Source organism: Carcharhinus amblyrhynchos, chromosome 34 (assembly GCF_965287045.1).
Source record: "Carcharhinus amblyrhynchos chromosome 34, sCarAmb.v2.hapA, whole genome shotgun sequence".
NCBI classification, from domain to species: Eukaryota; Metazoa; Chordata; class Chondrichthyes; order Carcharhiniformes; family Carcharhinidae; genus Carcharhinus; species Carcharhinus amblyrhynchos.
In genome coordinates, this window is record NC_137357.1 from 4,292,558 (window position 1) to 4,315,878 (window position 23,321).

The 23,321-nt window shown below is 49.0% G+C and overlaps 1 protein-coding gene across 4 annotated transcripts in view; it reads right to left on the minus strand.

The window, feature by feature from the left end:
- The window catches only part of dock5 (dedicator of cytokinesis 5), a 150,382-nt gene that overhangs the window by 60,916 nt on the left and 66,145 nt on the right, over window positions 1–23,321 (minus strand). For 3 of the 4 annotated variants that reach the window (XR_013889829.1, XM_080217153.1, XM_080217152.1), the window contains 10 exons: window positions 21,471–21,628; window positions 20,189–20,270; window positions 15,077–15,206; window positions 13,109–13,181; window positions 11,349–11,491; window positions 9,297–9,422; window positions 9,069–9,193; window positions 7,080–7,178; window positions 6,120–6,192; window positions 3,713–3,816 (listed from right to left, as the gene is read on the minus strand). Coding sequence is in view for 3 of the 4 variants with exons in the window: in XM_080217153.1 (XP_080073279.1) it covers window positions 3,713–3,816; window positions 6,120–6,192; window positions 7,080–7,178; window positions 9,069–9,193; window positions 9,297–9,422; window positions 11,349–11,491; window positions 13,109–13,181; window positions 15,077–15,206; window positions 20,189–20,270; window positions 21,471–21,628 (1,113 nt within the window). In the remaining variant the exon portion in view is untranslated. The remainder of the gene's footprint in view (window positions 1–3,712; window positions 3,817–6,119; window positions 6,193–7,079; window positions 7,179–9,068; window positions 9,194–9,296; window positions 9,423–11,348; window positions 11,492–13,108; window positions 13,182–15,076; window positions 15,207–20,188; window positions 20,271–21,470; window positions 21,629–23,321) is intronic. The other variant, XM_080217154.1, reaches the window with a different exon arrangement.

Genomic DNA, 23,321 nt, shown 5'->3' on the forward strand with positions numbered 1-23,321 from the left:
TCTCGTCCTAGAATATCCCACAAGAGGAAGCGTCCGCTCCACGTCTACTTTATCCACACCTTTTATCATCTCAATTTGATCTCCCTTCATTCTTCTCAATTCCAGAGAGTTTCAGCCTAAACTGTCCAATCTCTCCTCATACAACAAACCCCTCATCTCTGGAATCAATTGAGTGAACCTCCTCTGAACTGCCTCCACTACACCTTTCATCAAATAAGGGGACCAAAGCTGTGCCCAATACTCCAAGTGTGGCCTCACCAGTGCCTTGTACAGTTGCAACAATACTTCCTTACCTTTAGCTATCAATGCCAACATCCCATTTGCTTTATTATCCGCTGTACCTGCACACTTTCTATGAAGAACGAGGGGGGATCTCATTGAAACTTACAGAATACTGAGAGGCCCTGGATAGAGCGGACACAAGGAAGATGTTTCCATTCGTCGGAGAGACTCGGATCCAAGGGGCACAGCCTCAGAGTAAAGGGACAACCCTTTAGAACCGAGATGAGGAGGAATTTCTTCAGCCAAAGGGTTTGGGGAATCTGTGGAATTCATTGCCACAGAGGAGGCCGGGTCACTGAGTGTATTTAAGACAGAGATAGGTCGGTTCTTGATTGGTAGGGAGGTCAAAGGTTATGGAGAAAAGGTAGGAGAACAGGGTTGAGAAACTTACCAGCCATAATCGAACGGCGAAGCAGACCAAGTGGGCTAATTCTGCTTTTATAACTCATAGTCTTACAATTCCCGAAACCTACAGACTCAGAAACAGGCCCTTTGGCCCATCCATCTGTAAACCTAGATGAGGGGGAATTTGTTCAGCCAGAGGGTTTGGTGAATCTGTGGTATTCATTGTCACAGAGGAGGCCAGGTCACTGAGTGCATTTAAGACAGAGATAGATAGGTTCTTGATTGGTAAGGGGGTCGAAAGTTACAGGGAAAAGGCAGGAGAATGGGATTGAGAAACTTATCAGCCGTGATCGAATGGGAGATAGACTCGATGGGTCGAATGGCCTAATTCTGCTCCTACACCTTATGATTACAGGGCCCTGTGAGAGAGAGGCCTTCCATGTTAGAGATTGGGATTGTTCTCCTTGGAAAGACGGAGGCTGAGGGGCGACCTGATAGAAGTCTGTAAAATTATGAGGGGTATAGATAGGGTGAACAGCTAGAAATGACAATAAAAGGGGGCACAAGTTCAAGATAAGGGGGGAAAGGTTCAGTGGAGATGTATGGGGGAAGTTTTCTTTACACAGGGGGTGAAGGGGGCCTGGAATGTACTGCCAGGTGAAGGGGTTGAGGCAAACACTTGAGCGACATTTAAGACTTATTTGGATAGACACATGAGCAGGTGGGAAATAGACATACGCAGTTGGTCTAGATAGGACAATGTGATCAGTGCAGGCTTGAAGGACCGAAGGGCCTGTTTCTGTGCTGTACTGTTCTTTGTTCCTCTTTGCTCACCCTCTGCTGGGGTAACCCAAAACCCCCGGCCCCTCACCATCAGGCGAACGGAACACCGCTGATCGAGAAAAGGGAGGAAGGGGAGGGTAACCTATATGAGGGGATGAGTCGGTCTAATATCCACCAATGGGAAAATGCTTGGGGTCTGCTGTTAAAGAGGTGGTGGCTGGGTATTCCAAGAATCACCACAGAAATCAGGTAGATTCTCCATGGTGTCGGGAAAGGATAATGGCATACTTTGAGGTTGTAACATGCAGGGTGGATAAAGGGGGACCAGTTGACGTAATGTATTTGGATTTTCAAAAGGCATTTTATTTGTCAAGTGAGAGGTTGCTGCAGAAGATACAAACTTATGATGTTGGGAGGAAATTGATAGAAGATTGGGTAACTAACAGGAAACAGAGATAAATGGACCATTTTCAAGTCTGAACTGTTTGTGATCGGCACTGATGACTTGGAGGAAAGGACTAAGTTGTAGCCAAATATGCTAATGAGACAAAGATAGGGACGAAAGTAAGTTATGTGGAGGATACAAAAAGCGGGTGAGAGAGAGGTGACAAGAGTGGGCCAAAATTGGACAGTTTGGACTATGAATGTGGAGTACAAAATTCTTGTTCCAATTGCACAGGGCATTGGTGAGATTACACCTGGATTAATGTGCAGTTTTGGTCTCATAAAGTCTTAGAGTCATAGAGATTTGCAGCATGGAAACAGGCCCTTCAGCCCAACTTGTCCATGCCACCCAGTTTTTATCCACTAAGCCAGTCCTGATCGCCTGCATTTGGCCCATGTCCCTCGAAACCCATCTTACCCATGTAACTTTCTAAATGTTTCTTAAAAGACAAAATTGTACCCGCCTCTACTACTGCCTCTAGCAGATCATTCCAGACACTCACCACCCTCTGTGTGAACAAATTGCCCCTCTGGACTCTTTTGTATCTCTTCTCTCTCACCTTAAACCTATGCCCTCTAGTTTCAGACTCCCTTACCTTTGGGAAAAGATATTGACTAACGAGCTTATCTATGCACCTCATTATTTTAAAGACCTCTATTAGATCACCCTAAGCTGTGGTGGCATCACATTGGCACAATGGCTAGCATTGCTGTCTCACAGCACCAGGGACCCAGGTTCAATTCCAGCCTCAGGTCTTCGACTGTGTGGAGTCTGCACATTCTCCCCGTTTCGGCATGGGTTTCCTCTGGGTGCTCTGGTTTCCTCCCACAGTCCAAAGTTGTGTGGGTTAGGTTGATTGGCCATGCAAAATTGCCTCTTCGTGTCAGAGGGATTAGCAGGGTAAACATGTAGGGTTTGGGGTAGGGCCTGTGTGTCATAGCAGGCTCAATGGGCCGAATGGCCTCCCTCTGCACTGCAGGGACTCTATGATTCTGGATCCCTCTACACCTGTCTCACCCATTGTAATGTGCTAAATGCTTTTTAAAAGACAAGACTGTACCTGCCTCTACTACGACCTTTGGCAGCTTGTTCCAGACACTCACCACCCTCTGTGTGGATAAATTGCCCCTCTGGACCCTTTTGTATCTCTCCCTTCTCACCTTAAACCTATGCCCTTTAATTTTAGGCTCCCCTACCTTTGGGAAAAGATATTTACTATCGAGCTGATCTGTGCCCCTCATTATTTTATAGACCTCTATAAGATCACCCCTCAGCCTCCTACACTCCAGAGAAAATAGTCCTGGTCTATCCAGTCTCTCCTTATAACTCAAACCATCAAGTCCTGGTAGTGTCCGAGTAAATCTTTTCTGCACTCTTTCAGTTTAACAAAATCCTTTCTATAATAGGGTGACCAGAACTGTACACAGTATTCCAAGTGTGGCCTTATGGAAGGAGGGAGATATTTATCTCGGAGGCAGTTCAGAGAAGATTTGCTCGGCTAATTCCTGGGATGAAGGAAGGTTTGTCTTCTGAGGAGACACTCATTGGAGTTTAGAAGACCGAGAGGGGATCTCAGTGATACATTAGATTCTGAGGAGGGTTTGACGAGTGGATACTGGGAGGATTGGTTCCCTGTCATGAGGGAATCGGGGCACAGTTTCGGATCCAGGGTCACCCATCTAAGAGATAAGGAGGAATTTCTTCGCTCAGGGGATGGTTATTCTGGGGAATTCTCCCTCCAAGAGAGGAGTTGGGGGAGGAAATCTGTGGGTCACCCACTTATAAAGAGAAGCCTGACAGGACTCATTCTCGTCTGTTCCACACACTCCACCCCCCACCTTGCTGCACGTCACCTACCTTAAAGACGATTAAGTCATGTTTCCCGTCACGTAACGTCGTGCCGTCTGGTTTCATTAACTTCACGAAAGCCATGCCAAAGAACTTCTCCGACTTGTCTTTGGCTGCAGATACGGCAACAGACAATTTGTCAAGAAGGGCTAGAAGGCCCAAATGGCCTACTCCTGCTTCTGGTTTCTACGTTAAGGAAGTTTCACAAGTGCCACTCAGGCTGTGAGAACACTGTTAAAATGCCCGAAAGCTGGCTGAGTGTGATAGAGGACGCCACTGTGCACGTGCAGGTCTCTAGCAGCAGAGTCAAGCCACTCAAACCTGCTCAAAACCACAAAGAATCATAGAATACCACAGTCCAGAGGGGGCCATTCAGCCCATCGAGTCTGCACCAACCACAATCCCACCCAGGCCCTATTCCCATATGCCTATGCATATACTCTAGCTAGTCCTCCTGATACTGAGGAGTAATTTAGCATGGCCAATCCACCTAACCCACACATCTTTGGACACGAAGGGGCAATTTAGCATGGTCAATCCACCTAACCTACACATCTTTGGTGCTGACGCTATAGTTCAGAAAGCCCAACAACACCTCTACTTTCTCAGAAGGCTAAGGAAATTTGTCATGTCAGCTACGACTCTCACCAACTTTTACAGATGCAACATAGAAAGCATCCTTTCTGGTTGTATCACAGCTTGGTATGGGCTCCTGCTCTGCCTAAGAGCACAAGAAACTACAAAACGTCATGAATATAGCCCAATCCATCACACAAACCAGCCTCCCATCCATTGACTCTGTCGACACTTCCCGCTGCCTTGGAAAAGTAGCCAACATAATTAAGGCCCCCACACACTCCAGACATTCTCTCTTCCACCTTCTTTCATTGGGAAAAAGTTACAAAAGTCTGAGGTCACGTACCAAGCAACTCAAGAACAGCTTCTTCCCTGCTGCTGTCAGACTTTTGAATGGACCTACCTCGTATTAAGCTGATCTTTCTCTACACCCTAGCTGTGACTGTAACACGACATTCTGCACTCTCTTCTTTCCTTCTCCCCACGTACTCTATGAATGGTAGCTTTGTCTGCATAGTGTGCAAAAACGAGACTTCTCACTGGATTCCAATACACATGACAATAATAAATCAAACAATACTTTTCACTGTATCCCAGTACACGTGACAATAATAAATCAAACAATACTTTTCACTGTATCCCAGTACACGTGACAATAATAAATCAAACAATACTTTTCACTGTATCCCAGTACACATGACAATAATAAATCAAACAATACTTTTCACTGTATCCCAGTACATGTAACAATAATAAATCAAACAATACTTTTCACTGTATCCCAATACACGTGACAATAATAAATCAAACAATACTTTTCACTGTATCCCAGTACATGTGACAATAATAAATCAAACAATACTTTTCACTGTATCCCAGTACACGTGACAATAATAAATCAAAGTTGATCGTTCTCTATGCCCGAGCTGTGACTTTCACACTACGTTCTGCACTTTCCCCTTTCTTTCTCCCCTAGGTGCTCTACACGTTTGCAGACTTTTGTATCTTTTTCCTGACGGAAGAAGGGGCCTTGATTACGCTGGTTGCTTTTCCAAGGCAGCGGGAAGTGTAGACAGATGGGAGGATGGGAGGCTGGTTTGCGTGATGGACTGGGCTATATTCATGACCCTTGGGTCGTGGGCACAGCAGGAGCCATGCCAAGCTGTGATACATCCAGAAAGGATGCTTTCTACAGTGCATCTGTAAAAGTTGGTGAGAGTCAAAGCTGACATGCCAAATTTCCTTAGTCTCCTGAGAAAATAGAAGCATTGGTAGGCTTTCTTAAATATAGTGTTGCCTTTGGGGGGGCTGGGGGTGGAAACCAGGACAGGTTATTGGTGATCTGAACACCTGGAAACATGGAGCTCTTGAAGTACGCTGAGCAAGTATAAATCATTAACACTGATTTGTAAGAGGACAGATGGGGCACTGGACTTGCAATCTAAGCAAACAAACTCTCGTAGTAAAGAAAAGCTCTGTGTCACAGGTTCAGACCCGGGTAGTGGCATAACGGTATTGACCACTGGACTGTTAATCCAGACACCCAAGGTAGTTCTCTGGGGAATCAGGTTCGAATCCCACCACTGCAGATGGTAAAAATTGAACTCAATAGAACGCTGGAATTAAAAGTCTAACGATTTGTGTTCCCCACAGCTATTTGGCAACAAGAGCCATCGTAACTGAAAGCTGAACTTTTCGCACAGGAATTTGTGCCTCGAATCAGTTCTCCGGGGTAATGGTGGCAGGTTATGAGGGAGAGCTTCACTCGTGAGGAGGTTTCTGACCTTGAACGACACTACAACAATTGCTATTGAATGGAGAGAGAGCTTTGAACACTTACACTCCTGCGAGGACCGATGTCGGAAGGTGAATCGGAGGTGACACCGAGGGACATCCTCAATTGCAATGGCCACCTTCGAGCAGAGAGAGAGAGAGAGAGAAAGTTTTGGAGTTCTGAGTCCACATTGTCCCATGTGACCACCTCACCACTCTGTTCTCCCCACCCATCTGGACAGACCTGTTGTGATACCTGCACCACATCTGTCTAAATACATGCCATTCAGGACTTGCCCGAATTCTGACCCTCCTCTTGCCCCACGGTGACGGAGCCCAAGTGATCGACTCTGTGGGACAGGGCAGCGCTCCCTCAGCGCTGACCCTCTGACAGGGCAGCACTCCCTCAGCACTGACCCTCTGACAGGGCGGCGCTCCCTCAGCGCTGACCCTCTGACAGGGCAGCGCTCCCTCAGCCCTGACCCTCTGACAGGGCGGCGCTCCCTCAGCCCTGACCCTCTGACAGGGCAGCGCTCCCTCAGCCCTGACCCTCTGACAGGGCGGCACTCCCTCAGCACTGACCCTCTGACAGTGCGGCACTCCCTCAGCACTGACCCTCTGACAAGGCAGCGCTCCCTCAGCACTGACCCTCTAACAGTGCGGCACTCCCTCAGCACTGACCCTCTGACAAGGCAGCGCTCCCTCAGCACTGACCCTCTGACAGTGCGGCACTCCCTCAGTACTGACCCTCTGACAGTGCAGCACTCCCTCAGCACTGACCCTCTGACAGTGCGGCGCTCCCTCAGCACTGACCCTCTGACAGTGCGGCGCTCCCTCAGCACTGACCCTCTGACAGTGCGGCACTCCCTCAGTACTGACCCTCTGACAGTGCGGCGCTCCCTCAGTACTGACCCTCTGAGAGTGCGGCACTCCCTCAGCGCTGACCCTCTGACAGTGCAGTGTACTGAATTGAACAGTGTGGGAGCTTTGCAATGCTATGGGACAGAGAGTGGCTGATTCCACCTACCTTCACTGTCTCGTACCAGAAAGGCTGCTTCACTTGATAATAGACCACCGACTTGTATTCCGAAACACCCTGGTATCCCGATCCTGGGAATATCGCTTTCTGTTGAGGTAATGAGAGGGTTAGAGATGGGACAGGAAAGGCCCCTATCCCATGGGAATATAGCTCTCCTGACCTCCAGGATCGAGTGTCAACAACTCCTCAATTTACAAGGGGATAGCAGCGAACTGCGAATGGACATGGGCAGCCAAGGGGCAGCTGCAGTTTAACCCAACGAAGTGTGATGTGTGTTGGAATACGCAGGCAGATAGTGTAAAATGCAGCGTGGTTGGCGGAGGGAGGGTCAGGGGCAAAGTATTGGTGCCCCATTCCATCGGATAGTCAGGGAGACAGGAATATCTCAGAGCCCGCCCACACATGCCTCAGGGAACTCCAGTAACCCTGGCACGAACCCACCCGCCGTCAACCTCTTGCTGACAATCCTGGAATGTAGCGACCATTAAACGATAGCAGAATTAGTTATGTGATGACACTGTGCCTTTTCGAATCATGTTGCTTTGTAGGATATTATCGGTGCCGTGTTGTCTGTGGCTGGTGTCCTTTATTGCTGCTAAGGCAGTTTAATGGATATCATGCCAATTTTAATGGGCTAATGCAGTATCCTGGGGTTTTATGGTCCTTTGAGGATTGCTGAGTGGAGTTTGACTGAGATTGATTGAAAGTTGATGTCTTGTGGCATGGGACAGCCCTGCTTCACGTAACAGTTTTAGTTTCATTTCCCAGTTGCTATTAGAAGCTGGTGAAAGAAAGCGGTGTCTCTCCTCTCTCTCTCTTTCTCCAGTGGTTTTTGAGAGCTTCAGGATTTGGAAGCCTCCGAGAGTTAATCCAGCATTCAAAGGACTAATTCACTGTAAAATAAACTTGATAAAAATATTGGGCGTCACGGTGGCACAGTGGTTAGCACTGCGCCTCACTGTACCAGGGACAGAGTTCGATTCCCGGATTGGGTGACTGTCTGTGCGGAGTCTGCACATTTTCTGCCCATGTCTGCCTGGGTTTTATCTGGATGCTCCAGTTTCCTCCCACTGTCTGAAAGGCATCCTTGTTAGGTGGATTGGCCATGCTAAATTACCTCTTAATGTGCAGAGATGGTAGATTAGGTGCAATGGCTACGCTAAATTCTCCCTCAGTGTACCCGAACGGGTGCCGGAGCGTGGCAACTAGGGGATTTTCAAACTAACTTCAATGCGGCGTGAATGTAAGCCGACTTGTGACACTAATAAATAAACTTTAAAAAAACATAAACATAGCATATGATAAAAATCTGAAAATCCAGCATCACGTGGGCATACTTGCTTTCTGTCTAAGTCTGGAAAAGGGTATGTGTCTGTGGGATGGTGTTTGACTTGAAACAACAGAGATAGCTAACTGTTAAGAGTTATACTTTATCATGTATAAATCTTGTAATTGGTCGAAGTTATTCTAATTTTTTTTTGTTAAATTCTAACTGCGTCCTGAAGTAAACTTGGTTTGGTAAAAGCTCCCTAGTGGGTCACCTGAATCATACCTGGAATGAAAAGCAAACCCAAATGCCAAAATCAAATGTAAAATTAGTGGGGGCTAATTTTACCGTTCTGTCTGCTACAGGAATTGGAGCAGGTGAGGGGAGGACCAAGGAAAGGTTCGTCGATCTCAGGCAGGATTTTCCAGTTTCAGGGCGAGCGTGGCTGGAAAATCCCACCCCATCACTTTGTAAAGTGCCTTGGAGTTTCCTGTCTGGGTCTTAAGTTATACTTAAGGTAACTTAGAAGAGGAAAGCTCTATCCTTAGACCTCTCCGGGATTCTTTCCTAAAGTTTTCCACTGTGGAGTATCGGCGGGGAGGAATCGGATCGGGAATGAGGGCAGGCGCCTGGAGGGGCAGGGGGGCAGAGATCGTGGCCAGGAAGGGATAGCCATGCGGAGAGAGAGAGTTTGCCCCCACTCACCCTACCTCAATACGTTTGCCTTCCTCATCGAACACCCCCATGGTCACCTCCACATTCTTTGGTGTCTTTTTCTTGCCCTTGTCAAACTCGCCTTGGATCAGGGTGACGTAGATGTCATTCCTGACATCCCCTGCCATGAGAGAGACAGAGAGAGAGGAACGTTATGCATCACTACCCAGCGCACGCCCTGTCCCCTGTAAACCGACAGCCCACGCCTCGGGCTTGCGACTTACCGGGAAGGACAATCTCCGGGAATCCCATTTTCCGGGCCACAGCCGTGGATCTGTCAACGAGGTGAGGGAAATCCTTGTGGACCTGCTTCATGTCTCCAGGTAGTAATTTCATGGAGACCCATAACCCTGGGTGAACATGGGAGGAAAATGCAACAACATTAGGGCCACGGTTTCCTGAGAAGATTTACAGTTATAGAGTCCTAGACATTTACACCTTGGAAACAGGCCCTTCGGCCCAACTTGTCCATGCCACCGCTTTTTTTAAACCTCTAAGCTAGCCCCAGGTGCCCGCATTTGGCTCATATCCCTCTGTATCCATCCTACTCATGTAACTGTCTAAATGCTTTTTAGAAGACAAAATTGTACCCGCCTCTACTACTACATCTGGTAGCTCGTTCCAGGCACTCACCATCCTCTGTGTGAAAAAAATTGCCTCTCTGGACACTTCTGTATCTCTCCCCTCTCACCTCAAACCTATGCCTTCCAATTTCAGACTTTGGGAAAAGATCTATACCCCTCATTATATCATAGACCTCTGTAAGATCACCTCTCAGCCTCCAACGATCCAGGCAAAAAAAATCCCAGTCGATCCAGCCTATCCTTGTAACTCAAACCATCAAGTCCCAGTTTGATTTGATTTATTATTGTCACATGTATTGGGATACAGTGAAAAGTGTTGTTTCTTGCACGCTTTACAGACAAAGCATACTGTTCATTGAGTACGTCGGAGAGAAGGAAAGGAGAGAGTGCAGAATGTAGTGCTACAGTCATAGCGAGTGTGTCAAGAAGGATCAACTTAATATAAGGTAGGTCCATTCAAAAGTCTGACAGCAGCAGGGAAGAAGCTGTCCTTGAGTTGGTTAGTACGTGACCTCAGACTTTTGTATCTTTTTCCCAACGCAAGAAGATGGAAGAGAGAGTGTCTGGGGTGTGTGTGTCCTATGCTGGCTGTCTTTCCGAAGCACCTGGAAATGTAGATGGAGTCAATGGATGGGAGGCTGGTTTGCACGATGGTCTGGGGTATGTTCACGACTCTTTGTGGTTCCTTGTGGTCTTGGGCAGAGCAGGAGCCAGACCAAGCTGTGATATAACCAGAAAGAATGCTCTCTGTGGTGCATCTGTAAAAGTTAGTGGGAGTCGTAGCTGGAATGCCAAATTGTTTTTAGAATTGGAAACAATCAATTTTGAATAGCAGCAGCCTATCAGATTTAAATTTGATGTTTTTGATAACCTGCAAACCAATCCTATCATGTAGATTTTTGATATGTCATCAGGGGTATAAGAGATACAACTACCAGCTCCAGAGAAAGAGACGGTCACTGCCTCTGCTAGCAGTCAGATCTGGTACAGGTTCACAGCTCGAGAGTGAGAAAAACACAACCAGCAACTGTGTAACAGCCACAGTTGTGTCTTAAAAGAAAGCTTAATCTCAATGGTAAAGGTACCAACAGTAGCAGAAACAGAAGACAGCAAAGACGACTTCGGAAGATGACAAACCTGGTTGAAATTTGAGAGTGCCAAAAAAATTGTTTTTTTTAGTTAAAAAGTGGGAATTACATCTTTTATCTAAGCAACATTCCGTTAGAATAGTGTCTTACACAGTGTGTTAATCTAATTTATCTTTTTCATTATTAGTTAGATAAATAAAGTGTTATTTGCTACATTTACAAATGGAGTCTCAGGAAGTAATTTTGATTTAACCACTTGGGCAGATATTATCCCTTCTCTCACGCGCTCTTTAACAGATTATGAAGAGGAGGTACTTGGAGTGGTTGAGGGTTAGTTGTCAGAGAGGTTATCGATCTTCCCCTTTGTAACACTGGAAACAAAGTTTCTTCCTCACCCACCCCTCCCTCCCCCAACCACGGTCGTATCTCTCACCCGAACCAGGCACCCCACCCCAAGTTGCCCCCTCCAGAATCCAATTAGTGTGTTCAGAATACTGCCCCGTGAGGGTTTCCACCCACACTGCCCCATTCTCCACCCGTTGCTGCACTTTGGCACTGCTCTCCCCACTGCCGCCCCTTCCTTCAGAGCCACTGGGCAGCCTACCTTGGCCCTTATGGTTGACTTCCTTGGCAGCGATGACCTTGTTGAAGACCGAGGTGAGGGGCTCATTCTCGCCAATAACCCGTGATGTCAACAAGGGCGACATGATTAGTTGCCGTTGGCGAATGTAGGTCTCCATGGCAATCCTGGGGGCAAACAAACACAGGGAGAATCATTCAGGAGGATTGGGTGGGTGGGGGGGGGGGGGGGGACTCCTCCCATATCCCAAAGCGCGGCACCCACTTGTAGACCCACAAGCACTGGATATCACTGACAGCAATTGCAATATCCAATCTAACTCAAGGCCACAAAATGTTAGGAATTGGACAAAGTTATACTAAATTGACCCTTAGTGTCCAAAGATGTGCAGGTTAGGGCGATTGGCCATGCTAAATTGCCCCTTAGTGTCCAAAGATGTGTAGGTTAGGGGGATTGGCCATGCTAAATTGTCCCTTAGTGTCCAAAGATGTGTAGGTTAGGGTGGATTGGCCATGCTAAATTGCCCCTTAGTGTCCAAAGATGTGCAGGTTAGGGGGATTGGCCATGCTAAATTGTCCCTTAGTGTCCAAAGATGTGTAGGTTAGGTGGATTGGCCATGCTAAATTGCCCCTTAGTGTCCAAAGATGTGTAGGTTAGGTGGATTGGCCAAGCTAAATTGCCCCTTAGTGTCCAAAGATGTGTGGGTTTGGTGGATTGGCCATGCTAAATTGCCCCTTGGTGTCCAAAGATATGCAGGTTAAGCCCATCCTTTTTCTGATGAAGCAACATCTCCACATACTGCCCATTCCCTTCTTTCCAATTCCCACTTGGACCCCAGTTGGGCTCCCAGCTCACCCCACTCCCTGTTCCCCAGAGAAATGAACCAATGATTGTATAGATACCAGGCTTGGGATGAACCAATGTTTGAAGCAAAACTGAGTGGTTTGAGAAACGGGCCAATGATTGAAGAGAGCACAGCATCCCTGCAGTGCAAAAGGAGGCCATTCGGTCCATTGGGCCCACACTGACTCTCCAATGGAGCATCTTCCCCGTAATCCCGAACATTTGCTTCACTAACTCTGCCTAACCTGCACATCTTTGGATACTAAGGGGCAATTTAACATGGCCAATCCACCTAACCTGCACATCTTTGGATACTGAGGGACAATTTAGCATGGCCAATCCACCTAACCTGCACATCTTTGGATACTAAGGGGCAATTTAACACGCCAATCCACCAAACCTGCACATCTTTGGAGTGTGGGAGGAAACTGGAGCACCTGGAGGAAACTCATGCAGACACGGGGAGAATGTGCAAACTCCACACAGACAGAGACCCGAGGCTGGAATTGAACTCAGGTCCCTGGTGCTGGGAGGCAGCAGTGCTGACCACCGTCCTCCTACTGAGTGTTTTGAAAAATTCAAGCGATCTAGAGCTTGAATGTTGCTAAGAGAGGCGAGATGCCTCAGCTTTCTCGTTGTCTGGAACTGCTCTGTGCAAACAAAAGGAACATGCCCAAGACTTGCACCTTTTCTTAATTATAGGGAATGTGGGGGGGCAGGCAGTGGTTGGGCTGGGGGGGAAGGGGTATATTTGCTTTCTACATGTCAACAGCTTGGCCAATCAATCAATAGCTCTTCTTCTGGAGTACAAATTGTTCTGATAGTTTGAAATTTGGCATTCTGACGTTTGTCCTGATGAGTACCAGGTGAAAAACTTTGACAGCATTGTCAGCAGAAGGCTGAGCCCTTTCTTTGTTGAGGTAAGCAGCCGCCATACTCACTGTTGGAAAGGAATAAAGTGCTGCTTCTCCTCATCATCACTCCGGCTGCCAATCATGTCCGTGATGTCCATCACTTTGGAGAGAGAAAAAGAGAAAGAAAAGATTAGACCATAAGATCATAAGATATAGGAGCAGAATTTGGCCACTCAGCCCATCAAGCCTGCTCTGCCATTCAATCATGGCTGATATTTTTCTCATCCCCTTTCTACTGCCTTTATAAGATTAGTCAAGCCAGCTATCAGCTGCAAGGTTTGGAGAGAGTGAGTGGGGGTGCAGTGAGATACGATTCCTGTCCTGAACATGATCAAGTGCACACACGTGTGCTCATGTGTGTAACCACCAGCTCAGCAATGCCTCAGTTCACAGGTGGGCAGTGACTTAACACAGAGAGCCATTCCCAGAGAATTCAGCACTCCCAGTGCGGCACCAAGGGAGTTCTGCACTGTTGGAGGTGCCATTTACCATCCACAGGCATATAAAATTCTGTGGTGCTGTCCCAAGAAAGCGTTACTCCCACCCCACTGAGTGTCATGGAGAATTTTTACCCCACATGTTGTGAAAACAAGGAATGGGGCTGTCACTGTTTGTGGGATCTTGCTGAGCACAATTTGCCTACCATTTTCCAGCATTACAGCGATGGTGACGCCTTAGAGGTGTTTCCTTGGCTATGAAGGGCTGGAGTTCCAATCTAAAGGTAGGCGCGTTATAAGTGCAACTTTTACACACAGCTGCTCGATGCTGCCTGAATCACAACAGTTGGATCTTGGCACATGGGTGTTCCTGTCCAGAATTCCATCTTTTCCCAGGGCAGCTGACTCACTTGTGGAATGGTTCCACTGTCATGGGCCACCCTCCAACTGGACCCCACCCCACCCCAGGATGGCGGGGGGAGGGTGTTTCATTCACAGTCAGTCATCACTAAAGACACAAAGACAGAGGATTCTGAAATGTGTTGCTTTTTAAAACAAACTTGTTCATCCCCCCCATATTGTTCGAGTGTTCGAACGTAGTCACATCGGAGAAAGAGAGGGAGAGAGAAAGAGTGAGGGGGAGATTCAGAAAGAGACAGTGAAAGAGAGAGAGAATAAAAAGAGAGAGAGAATGAGAGACAGAAAGAGAGGAGAAAAATAGAGAAAAGAAGGGTGAGAGAGAGAAATATAGGGCAGGAGAGGGAGAAAGAGACAGAGAGAGAAATCAGAGAGGGGAAGAGAGTGAGAGAGAAAGAAAACAGAGAGGGAGAATTAGAGACAGAAAGAGAGAAGGAGATAAATAGAGAGCTGGAGAGAGAGCGGGAGAGGGAGAGGGAGACACAGTAAACGGGAGAAAGAGAGAAAAATGGAGAGAAAGAGAAAACCAAGAGAGAGAGGGAATAAGAGTGAGAGTGAGGAAAATAAAGAGAGGGACAAGAACGAGAGAGAGAAAGAAAAAAATAGAGAAGGAGGGAGAGAGGGAGAGATAAACAAAGGGAAGGATATAGAAAGAGAGAGGAAAGAAGTCGCAAGAGGAAAACTGACAGGGATAGAGAAAGATCGAGGGAGGGAAAAGATAGAAAGAGAGAGAAAAAGAGAGCGGGAGAGAGTGTAAGAGAGAAAAAACTGAAAGGGAGAGAGAAACAGACTGAGGAAGACAGAGGGTAAAATGTAGAGAGAGAAAAACAGAGAGAGACAGAAACTGAAAGAGGAAGAGAGAGAGAGTGAGACAGAAAGAGGAAAATAAGATGGAGAGAAGAAGAGAGAAAGAAAGAAACACAGAAGAAAAGCTGAGGGAGAGATGGAGAAACTGGGAGAGAGAGAAAAAAAATGAGAGAGACAGGAAGTGTGTCACAGAGAGAGGGAGAGAGAAGGAGAGAGACAGACAAACAGTGAGAGCTCTTCCCTGTGCTAGGAAAGCTTTGACACTGCCCAATTCTCTGTCTCCAGAGATAATGTGACTACCTCTCAGACACACACAGATGCTGAACACCTTTACCTGCCACTCCAAAAGGCCGACGGAGGCCACAAGTGTGTTTCTTCCCCTCCTTCAACTCCATGTGACCCACGCGGACAATCTGGCAGACCAGGCTGATTTTCATGCGAATCAGATCGCTGCTGCTGAGGTCCTTCCAGAAGAGAGGCAAGAGAGTTAGTGGGAGGGAAGGTTAATCCTTCCTTCATGAAGACTGCATAGTGTGATGACACTGTGCCTTAAAGAAATATATTTTTGTCATGTTTCTTATTGAAAATCTGTTTTAGCAGTTTTTATTATTCCCAGTGCTGCTAGGTCTGTATCCAGCAGCCCTGTGTTGTTACTGCAGCAGCGCAATTGCTCCTAATTGCTAGAATGTTTGTTTTAACCTGAACTAAAATCATAGTGTTTTCCCCTGGGGTTTTGCAGAGTAGGGCTTGATTGACAGATAATGGTTAGGTGGAGGTAGGCTTACATGGAGAAGCTCAGTTGTTTTTTGGCAGGTTTTGAAAGAGGAAGTGGCTCTGAAGTCTCGAGACTGGGATTTGCCAGAGATTAGGTTTATTTCTCCTAAGTTCAGCTATTTGACAAACTATTCTTCTCTAGAAACTGCTGTCTGGGTCTCTATCAAGAAGCGTTAAAAGGCTGTAAAACCAGCATCCAAATGAGCACATTGGTGCTAACTGATCGTGAAGAAAGGCTTTATCTCTATAAGGTTACAATAAGAACAACAGAGATAGCTAGCTGTGAAAAATTATTGTGTATCATGTTTAAGCATTTTAAATGGTAAAACTTATGCTAATGCTTTTTGATATATTCCACCTGTGTCCTGAAATAAACTTTGTTTGGTAAATGCTCACAAAATCATACAGAGTTGGCGTCTGGAAAGAGACAGAGAATCTGGTGAACTGGTGTGGTGATAATAATCTCTCCCTCAATGTTAGTAAAACGAAGGAGCTTGACATCAACTTCAGGAAGCATAAAGGAGAACATGCCCCTGTCTACATCAACGGGGATGAAGTAGAAAGGTTCGAGAGCTTCGGTTCTTTAGGTGTCCAGATCACCAACAGCCAGTCCTGGTCTCCCCGACATCGACACTATAGTTAAGAAAGCCCCACCAACGCCTCTACTTTCTCAGGAGGCTAAGGAAATTTGCCATGCCAGCTAGCAACTTCTACAGATGCACCATAGAAAGCATTCTTTCTGGTTGTATCACAGCTTGGTATGGCCCCTGCTCTGCCCAAGACCACAAGAAACTACAAAGGATTGTGAACGAAGCTCAGTCCATCACTCAAACCAACCTCCCAAGCTCTGTCCACACCTCCCGCTGCCTCAGTAAAGCAGCCAGCAGAATAAGGACCCCACACAACCTGGGCGTACTCTCTTCCACCTTCTTCCGATGGGAAAAAGATACAAAAGTCTGTGGATACGAACCAACTTACTCGAGGACAGCTTCTTCCCGACTGTCATCAGAATTTTGAATGGACCTACGACCTCGGGGTCCTTGTGCATGAGTCGCAAAAACCCAGTTCGCAGGCGCAGCAGGTGGTCAGGAAGGCAAATGGGATGCTGGCCTTCATAGCGAGGGGGATTGAATATAAAAGTAGGGAGGTCTTGCTACAGCTGTATAGGGCATTGGTGAGGCCGCAGCTGGAGTACTATGTGCAGTTTTGGGCGCCGCACCTGCGCAAAGATATTTTGGCCTTGGAGGGAGTGCAGAGGAGGTTTACTAGGCTGATACCGGAGTTGAGGGGGTTGAGCTATGAGGAGAGGCTGAATAAACTAGGCTTGTACTCGTTGGAGTTTAGAAGAATGAGGGGAGATCTCATTGAGACGTATAAAATGATGAATGGGATGGATAGGATAGAGGTGGAGAGACTCTTCCCGCTCAAAAAAGACAGTAGGACTAGGGGGCACAGCCTCAAGATAAAGGGGGGGCGGTTTAGAACGGAGTTGAGGAGGAACTTCTTCACTCAAAGGGTGGTGAATCTCTGGAATTCTCTGCCCGTTGAAGTGGTGGAGGCTGCCTCGCTAAATATTTTTAAGACACGGGTTGATGGGTTTTTGATAAGAGAGGGGATTAAGGGTTATGGGGAGAGGGCGGGAAAGTGGAACTGAGCCACGACAGATCAGCCATGATCTTATTGAATGGTGGGGCAGGCTCGAAGGGCTAGATGGCCTACTCCTGCTTCTATTTCTTATGTTCTTATGTTCTTACGTACATTAAGTACCTTACATTTCTCTACATCTCAGCTATGACTGCACCCTCTCCTTTCCTTCTCCGCAATGTACTCTATGAATGATATGTTTTGTCTATATGGCTCGCAAAAAACAGTACTTTTCACTGTATCCCAATACATGTGACAATAATAAATCAAACAATACTTTTTACTGTATCCCAGTACACGTGACAGTAATAAATCAAACAATACTTTTCACTGTATCCCAGTACATGTGACAATAATAAATCAAACAATACTTTTCACTGCATCCCAGTACACGCGACAATAATAAATGAAAGAATACTTTTCACTGTGTCCCAGTACATGTGACAATAATAAATCAAACAATACTTTTCACTGTATCCTAGTACACGTGACAGTAATAAATCAAACAATACTTTTCACTGTATCCCAATACACGTGACAGTAATAAATCAAACAATACTTTTCACTGTATCCCAGTACACGTGACAATAATAAATCAAACAATACTTTTCACTGTATCCCAATACACGTGACAATAATAAATCAAACAATACTTTTCACTGTATCCCAATATACATAGAACACTACAGCACAAACAGGCCCTTCAGCCCACAAGTTGCGCCGATCACAGCCATAGAACTATCTGTAACTCCCAATCCCATTAAATCCCAAATCCTCATGCAGAAGTCTTTAAAAGTTCGCCTCTGCCACCACCGACGGCAGCCGATTCCACTCACTCACCACCCTCTGAGTGAAAAACTTACTCCTAACATCTCCTCTGTACTTGCTCCCCAGCACCTTAAACCTGTGTCCTCTTGTAGCGACCATTTCAGCCCTGGGAAATAGCCTCCGAGAATCCACCCTGTCTATTCCTCTCAACATCTTATAAACCTCTATCAGGTCACCTCTCATCCTTCGTCTCTCCAGGGAGAAAAGCCCGAGCTCCCTCAACCTATCTTCATACGGGATGCCTCCCAATCCAGGCAACATCCTTGTAAATCTTCTCTGCACCCTCTCAATCCACATCCTTCCTGTAGTGAGGCGACCAGAACTGTGCACAGTACTCCAAGTGGGGTCTGACAAGGGTCTTATAAAGTTGCAGCATTACCTCCCGACTCCTAAACTTAATCCCTCGATTAATGAAGGCCAGTACACCATACGCCTTCTTGACCACATCCTCCACCAGCAAGGCCGATTTGAGAGTCCTATGGACCCAGACCCCAAGATCCTTCTGCTCCTCAACACTGCTAAGACTCCTACCCTTGATATTGTACTCCTTCATCCCACTGGTCCTGCCAAAATGGACCACTACACATTTATCTGCATTGAAGTCCATCTGCCACTTCTCTGCCCAGTCTTGCATCCTACCTATGTCACGCTGCAACTTCTGACATCCCTCCAGACTATCCACAACACCACCAGCCTTCGTATCGTCGGTTTCTTATACGTGACTATAATAAATCAAACAATACTTTTCACTGTATCCCAATACATGTGACAATAATAAATCAAATACTTTTCACTGTATCCCAGTACATGTGACAATAATAAATCAAACAATACTTTTCAGTGTATCCCAATACACGTGACAATAATAAATCAAACAATACTTTTCACTGTATCCCAGTACATGTGACAATAATAAATCAAATCAATAATGCTAACTTCACAATATACCTGGCATTTTCTGATCTTGTCTCTAACGATGTCTTCTAGAGACATTTTCATTCAGCCACATTGCTGTGGCTCTGGAGTCACATGTAGGCCAGACTGAGTAAGGACGGCAGATTTCCTTCCCTGAAGGGAACCAGATGGGTTTTAATTTGATTTGATTTATTACTGCAACGTGTATTGGGATACAGTGAAAAGTATGGTTTGATTTTGTACCTTTTTCCTGATGGAAGAAGGTGGAAGAGAGAATGTCTGGGGTGTGTGGGGTCCTTGATTATGCTGGCTGCTTTTCCCGAGGAAGTGGGAAGCGCAGACAGACTCAATGGATGGAAGGCTGGTTTGCGTGATGGATTGGGCAACATTCATGACCTTTTGTCGTTTCTTGTGATCTTGGGCAGGGCAGGAGCCCATACCAAGCTGTAATACAATCAGAAAGAATGCTTTCTATGGCACATCTGTAAAAGTTGGTGAGAGTCAGAGCAGATATGCCAAATTTCAATGCTAATTGATGACAGTTAGACAGCCACCGTTACTAAGATTCACTTCATATAATTCCAGATTTTGTGAACTAGATCAGGATTTGAACCCCTGTCCCTCGTGAGTTGAAATCGTCAGCAAACCACCGTCTCCCTGTTGAGGAATGAAGGGAACAGTACAGCACAGGAACAGGCCCTTCGGCCCCTCCAAACCTGCACCCATCATGATACCTAAACTAAAACTGGATGCACTTACAGAACCCGTATCCTTCCATTCCCGTCCTATTCATGTATTTGTCCAGTTGCCCCTTAAATGCTGCGATCGTACCTGCTCCCACCACCTCCCTGGGCAGCGCCTTCCAGACATTCACCACCCTCTGTGTAAAAAAACTTGCCTCGCACATCTCCTCTAAACTTTTCCCCATGGACCATAAACCTGTGTCCCCGAGTAATTGATCTTTCCACCCTAGGAAAGAGCATCTGACTATCCACTCTGTCCATACCGCTCATAATCTTGTAAACCTCTATCAGGCTGCCCCTCAATCTCCGTCGTTCCAATGAGAACAAACCAAGTTTCTCCAACCTCTCCTCACAGCTAATACCCTCCAGACCCAGCAACATCCTGGTAAACCTCTTCTGTACCCTCTCCAAAGCCTCCACATCCTTCTGATAGTGTGGCGACCAGAACCGAACACTACATTTCAAATAAAAGAGGGTAAATGTAGACTGCACCCCCCCCCCCGCCGACGTTTGCATTAAGACATCCCCCCTCCCTGACTCACGGTAAAAAGTGCTTCCAGTTTGTTGATCCGGTCCATTTCCTTTGGCATTCCTGACTTGCTCCAATGGACAAGGTAGTTCTCACTGGAAAACAAAACCCCGGTCACGTATCGCCACCCAGATCCGGAAGGGTAAAGTAATGGCGGGGGAAGAGGGTGTGGGCCCCGGCATCGGGGAGACAGTCTGGTGAGGGTGCTGGGAGATCAGGCTGTGGCTGGGGTGGGGGGACCTGGGGGGCGGGGTACCCACAAGGCATGGTACACCCCGATATCTGGGATGCTCGGTGGTGGGGTGGGGGGAGGGGGGCTTTATTAAGCATTACCCCCCCCCCCCCAATCTGGGACCGTTTAAGCCTCCACACCGATGGAAGGCAGTGCTTGCCGGAGGCTCGAGGAGCGACCGTGGTGACACGAAGCCCTGGAGGGGGTGATCTGATTGAAGGATGGTCCCCGAGGGGCTCGGCAGGGTCCCCACTGACGGGGGAATTTAGAAGGGGATTCAGGTTAAGGGGTAGTTTCACCGTGGAGGGGAGTGGATCTTGGGCAATCCCGGGATGGTCAATCAGTCGGGATATTCCCCACACAGATGGGGAGGGATGCAGGGATAGTACCGCGGTTAATGGGGGAGAAGGCTTGAGGGGCCGAATGGCCTCCCTCGGCTCCTGTGACTGAACACAGTTACAATGGGGGCAGGAGGGGGAAGAGGGAGAGAGTGAAAACAGTGAATGAGAGAGTCTGAGAGACAGAGAGAAGGAGAGAGTGAGGAAGGGAACGAGAGAGAGGTGGGGAATCCGGCCCCGGGCAGAGGGAAATGACCGTTAATCCCGGGCCCGACTCCAGGGCAGGCTCGAGCCAGACTGAAAAAAAACCACTGGGGGGGCGGGGCGAAGGGCCCGGGGGGGGGGGCGGGGCGGAGGGCCAAGGGGGGGAAGGGACGGGGCGAAGGGCCAAGGGGGGGAAGGGACGGGGCGAAGGGCCCGGGGGGGGGGGGGGGCGAAGGGCCCGGGGGGGGGGGGGGCGAAGGGCCCGGGGGGGGGGGGGGCGAAGGGCCCGGGGGGGGCGGGCCGAGGGGGGAAAGGGCGGGGAGAGGGGCGGGGCGGAGGGCCGAGGGGGGAAGGGGCGGGGCGAAGGGCCGAGGGGGGGAGGGGCGGGGCGAAGGGCGGGGGCGGAGGGCCGAGGGGGAAGGGGCGGGGAGAGGGGCGGGGCGGAGGGCCGGGCCAAGGGGCGGGGGGCGGGGCGGAGTGGGTGTGTACCCGGTGGGTGGGTGTGCAGTGGGCGACAGTACCTGATGAACTCAGACTGCACAGGGTCATACAGAGACATGAGCAGCTCTGCTGCCTCGCCGATGTTGCAGACAAAGTTCTTGAGGTGAACGTACAGACTGTAGGTGTGGGTCGCGCTGAAAATCGACTGTCTCCTCACATCCATACTGTGAGTCCTAGACTGAACCAGACAGACAGGAGTGAGTTCATGCTGATTACTGTCACCCTTACCCACTGAGGGAGTGCCACCCTGTCAGAGGGTCAGTGCTGAGGGAGTGCCGCACTGTCAGAGGGTCAGTGCTGAGGGAGTGCCGCACTGTCAGAGGGTCAGTGCTGAGGGAGCGCCGCCCTGTCAGAGGGTCAGTGCTGAGGGAGCGCCGCACTGTCAGAGGGTCAGTACTGAGGGAGTGCCGCACTGTCAGAGGGTCAGTGCTGAGGGAGTGCCGCACTGTCAGAGGGTCAGTGCTGAGGGAGCGCCGCACTGTCAGAGGGTCAGTGCTGAGGGAGCGCCGCCCTGTCAGAGGGTCAGTGCTGAGGGAGCGCCGCACTGTCAGAGGGTCAGTGCTGAGGGAGCACCGCACTGTCAGAGGGTCAGTGCTGAGGGAGCGCCGCACTGTCAGAGGGTCAGTGCTGAGGGAGTGCCGCACTGTCAGAGGGTCAGTGCTGAGGGAGCGCCGCACTGTCAGAGGGTCAGTGCTGAGGGAGTGCCGCACTGTCAGAGGGTCAGTGCTGAGGGAGTGCTGCACTGTCAGAGGGTCAGTGCTGAGGGAGCGCCGCCCTGTCAGAGGGTCAGTGCTGAGGGAGCGCCGCACTGTCAGAGGGTCAGTGCTGAGAGAGTGCTGCACTGTCAGAGGGTCAGTGCTGAGGGAGTGCCGCCCTGTCAGAGGGTCAGTGCTGAGGAAGCGCCGCACTGTCAGAGGGTCAGTGCTGAGGGAGCGCCGCACTGTCAGAGGGTCAGTGCTGAGGGAGTGCCGCACTGTCAGAGGGTCAGTGCTGAGGGAGTGCCGCCCTGTCAGAGGGTCAGTGCTGAGGAAGCGCCGCACTGTCAGAGGGTCAGTGCTGAGGGAGTGCCGCACTGTCAGAGGGTCAGTGCTGAGGGAGTGCCGCACTGTCAGTGGGTCAGTGCTGAGGGAGCGCCGCCCTGTCAGAGGGTCAGTGCTGAGGGAGTGCCGCACTGTCAGAGGGTCAGTGCTGAGGGAGTGCCGCACTGTCAGAGGGTCAGTGCTGAGGGAGTGCCGCACTGTCAGAGGGTCAGTGCTGAGGGAGTGCCGCACTGTCAGAGGGTCAGTGCTGAGGGAGTGCCGCACTGTCAGAGGGTCAGTGCTGAGGGAGCGCCGCACTGTCAGAGGGTCAGTGCTGAGGGAGTGCTGCACTGTCAGAGGGTCAGTGCTGAGGGAGTGCTGCACTGTCAGAGGGTCAGTGCTGAGGGAGTGCTGCACTGTCAGAGGGTCAGTGCTGAGGGAGTGCCGCACTGTCAGAGGGTCAGTGCTGAGGGAGCGCCGCCCTGTCAGAGGGTCAGTGCTGAGGGAGTGCCGCACTGTCAGAGGGTCAGTGCTGAGGGAGTGCCGCACTGTCAGAGGGTCAGTGCTGAGGAAGCGCCGCACTGTCAGAGGGTCAGTGCTGAGGGAGTGCTGCACTGTCAGAGGGTCAGTACTGAGGGAGTGCTGCACTGTCAGAGGGTCAGTGCTGAGGGAGCGCCGCACTGTCAGAGGGTCAGTGCTGAGGAAGCGCCGCACTGTCAGAGGGTCAGTGCTGAGGGAGTGCCGCACTGTCAGAGGGTCAGTGCTGAGGGAGCACCGCCCTGTCAGAGGGTCAGTGCTGAGGGAGCGCCGCACTGTCAGAGGGTCAGTGCTGAGGGAGTGCCGCACTGTCAG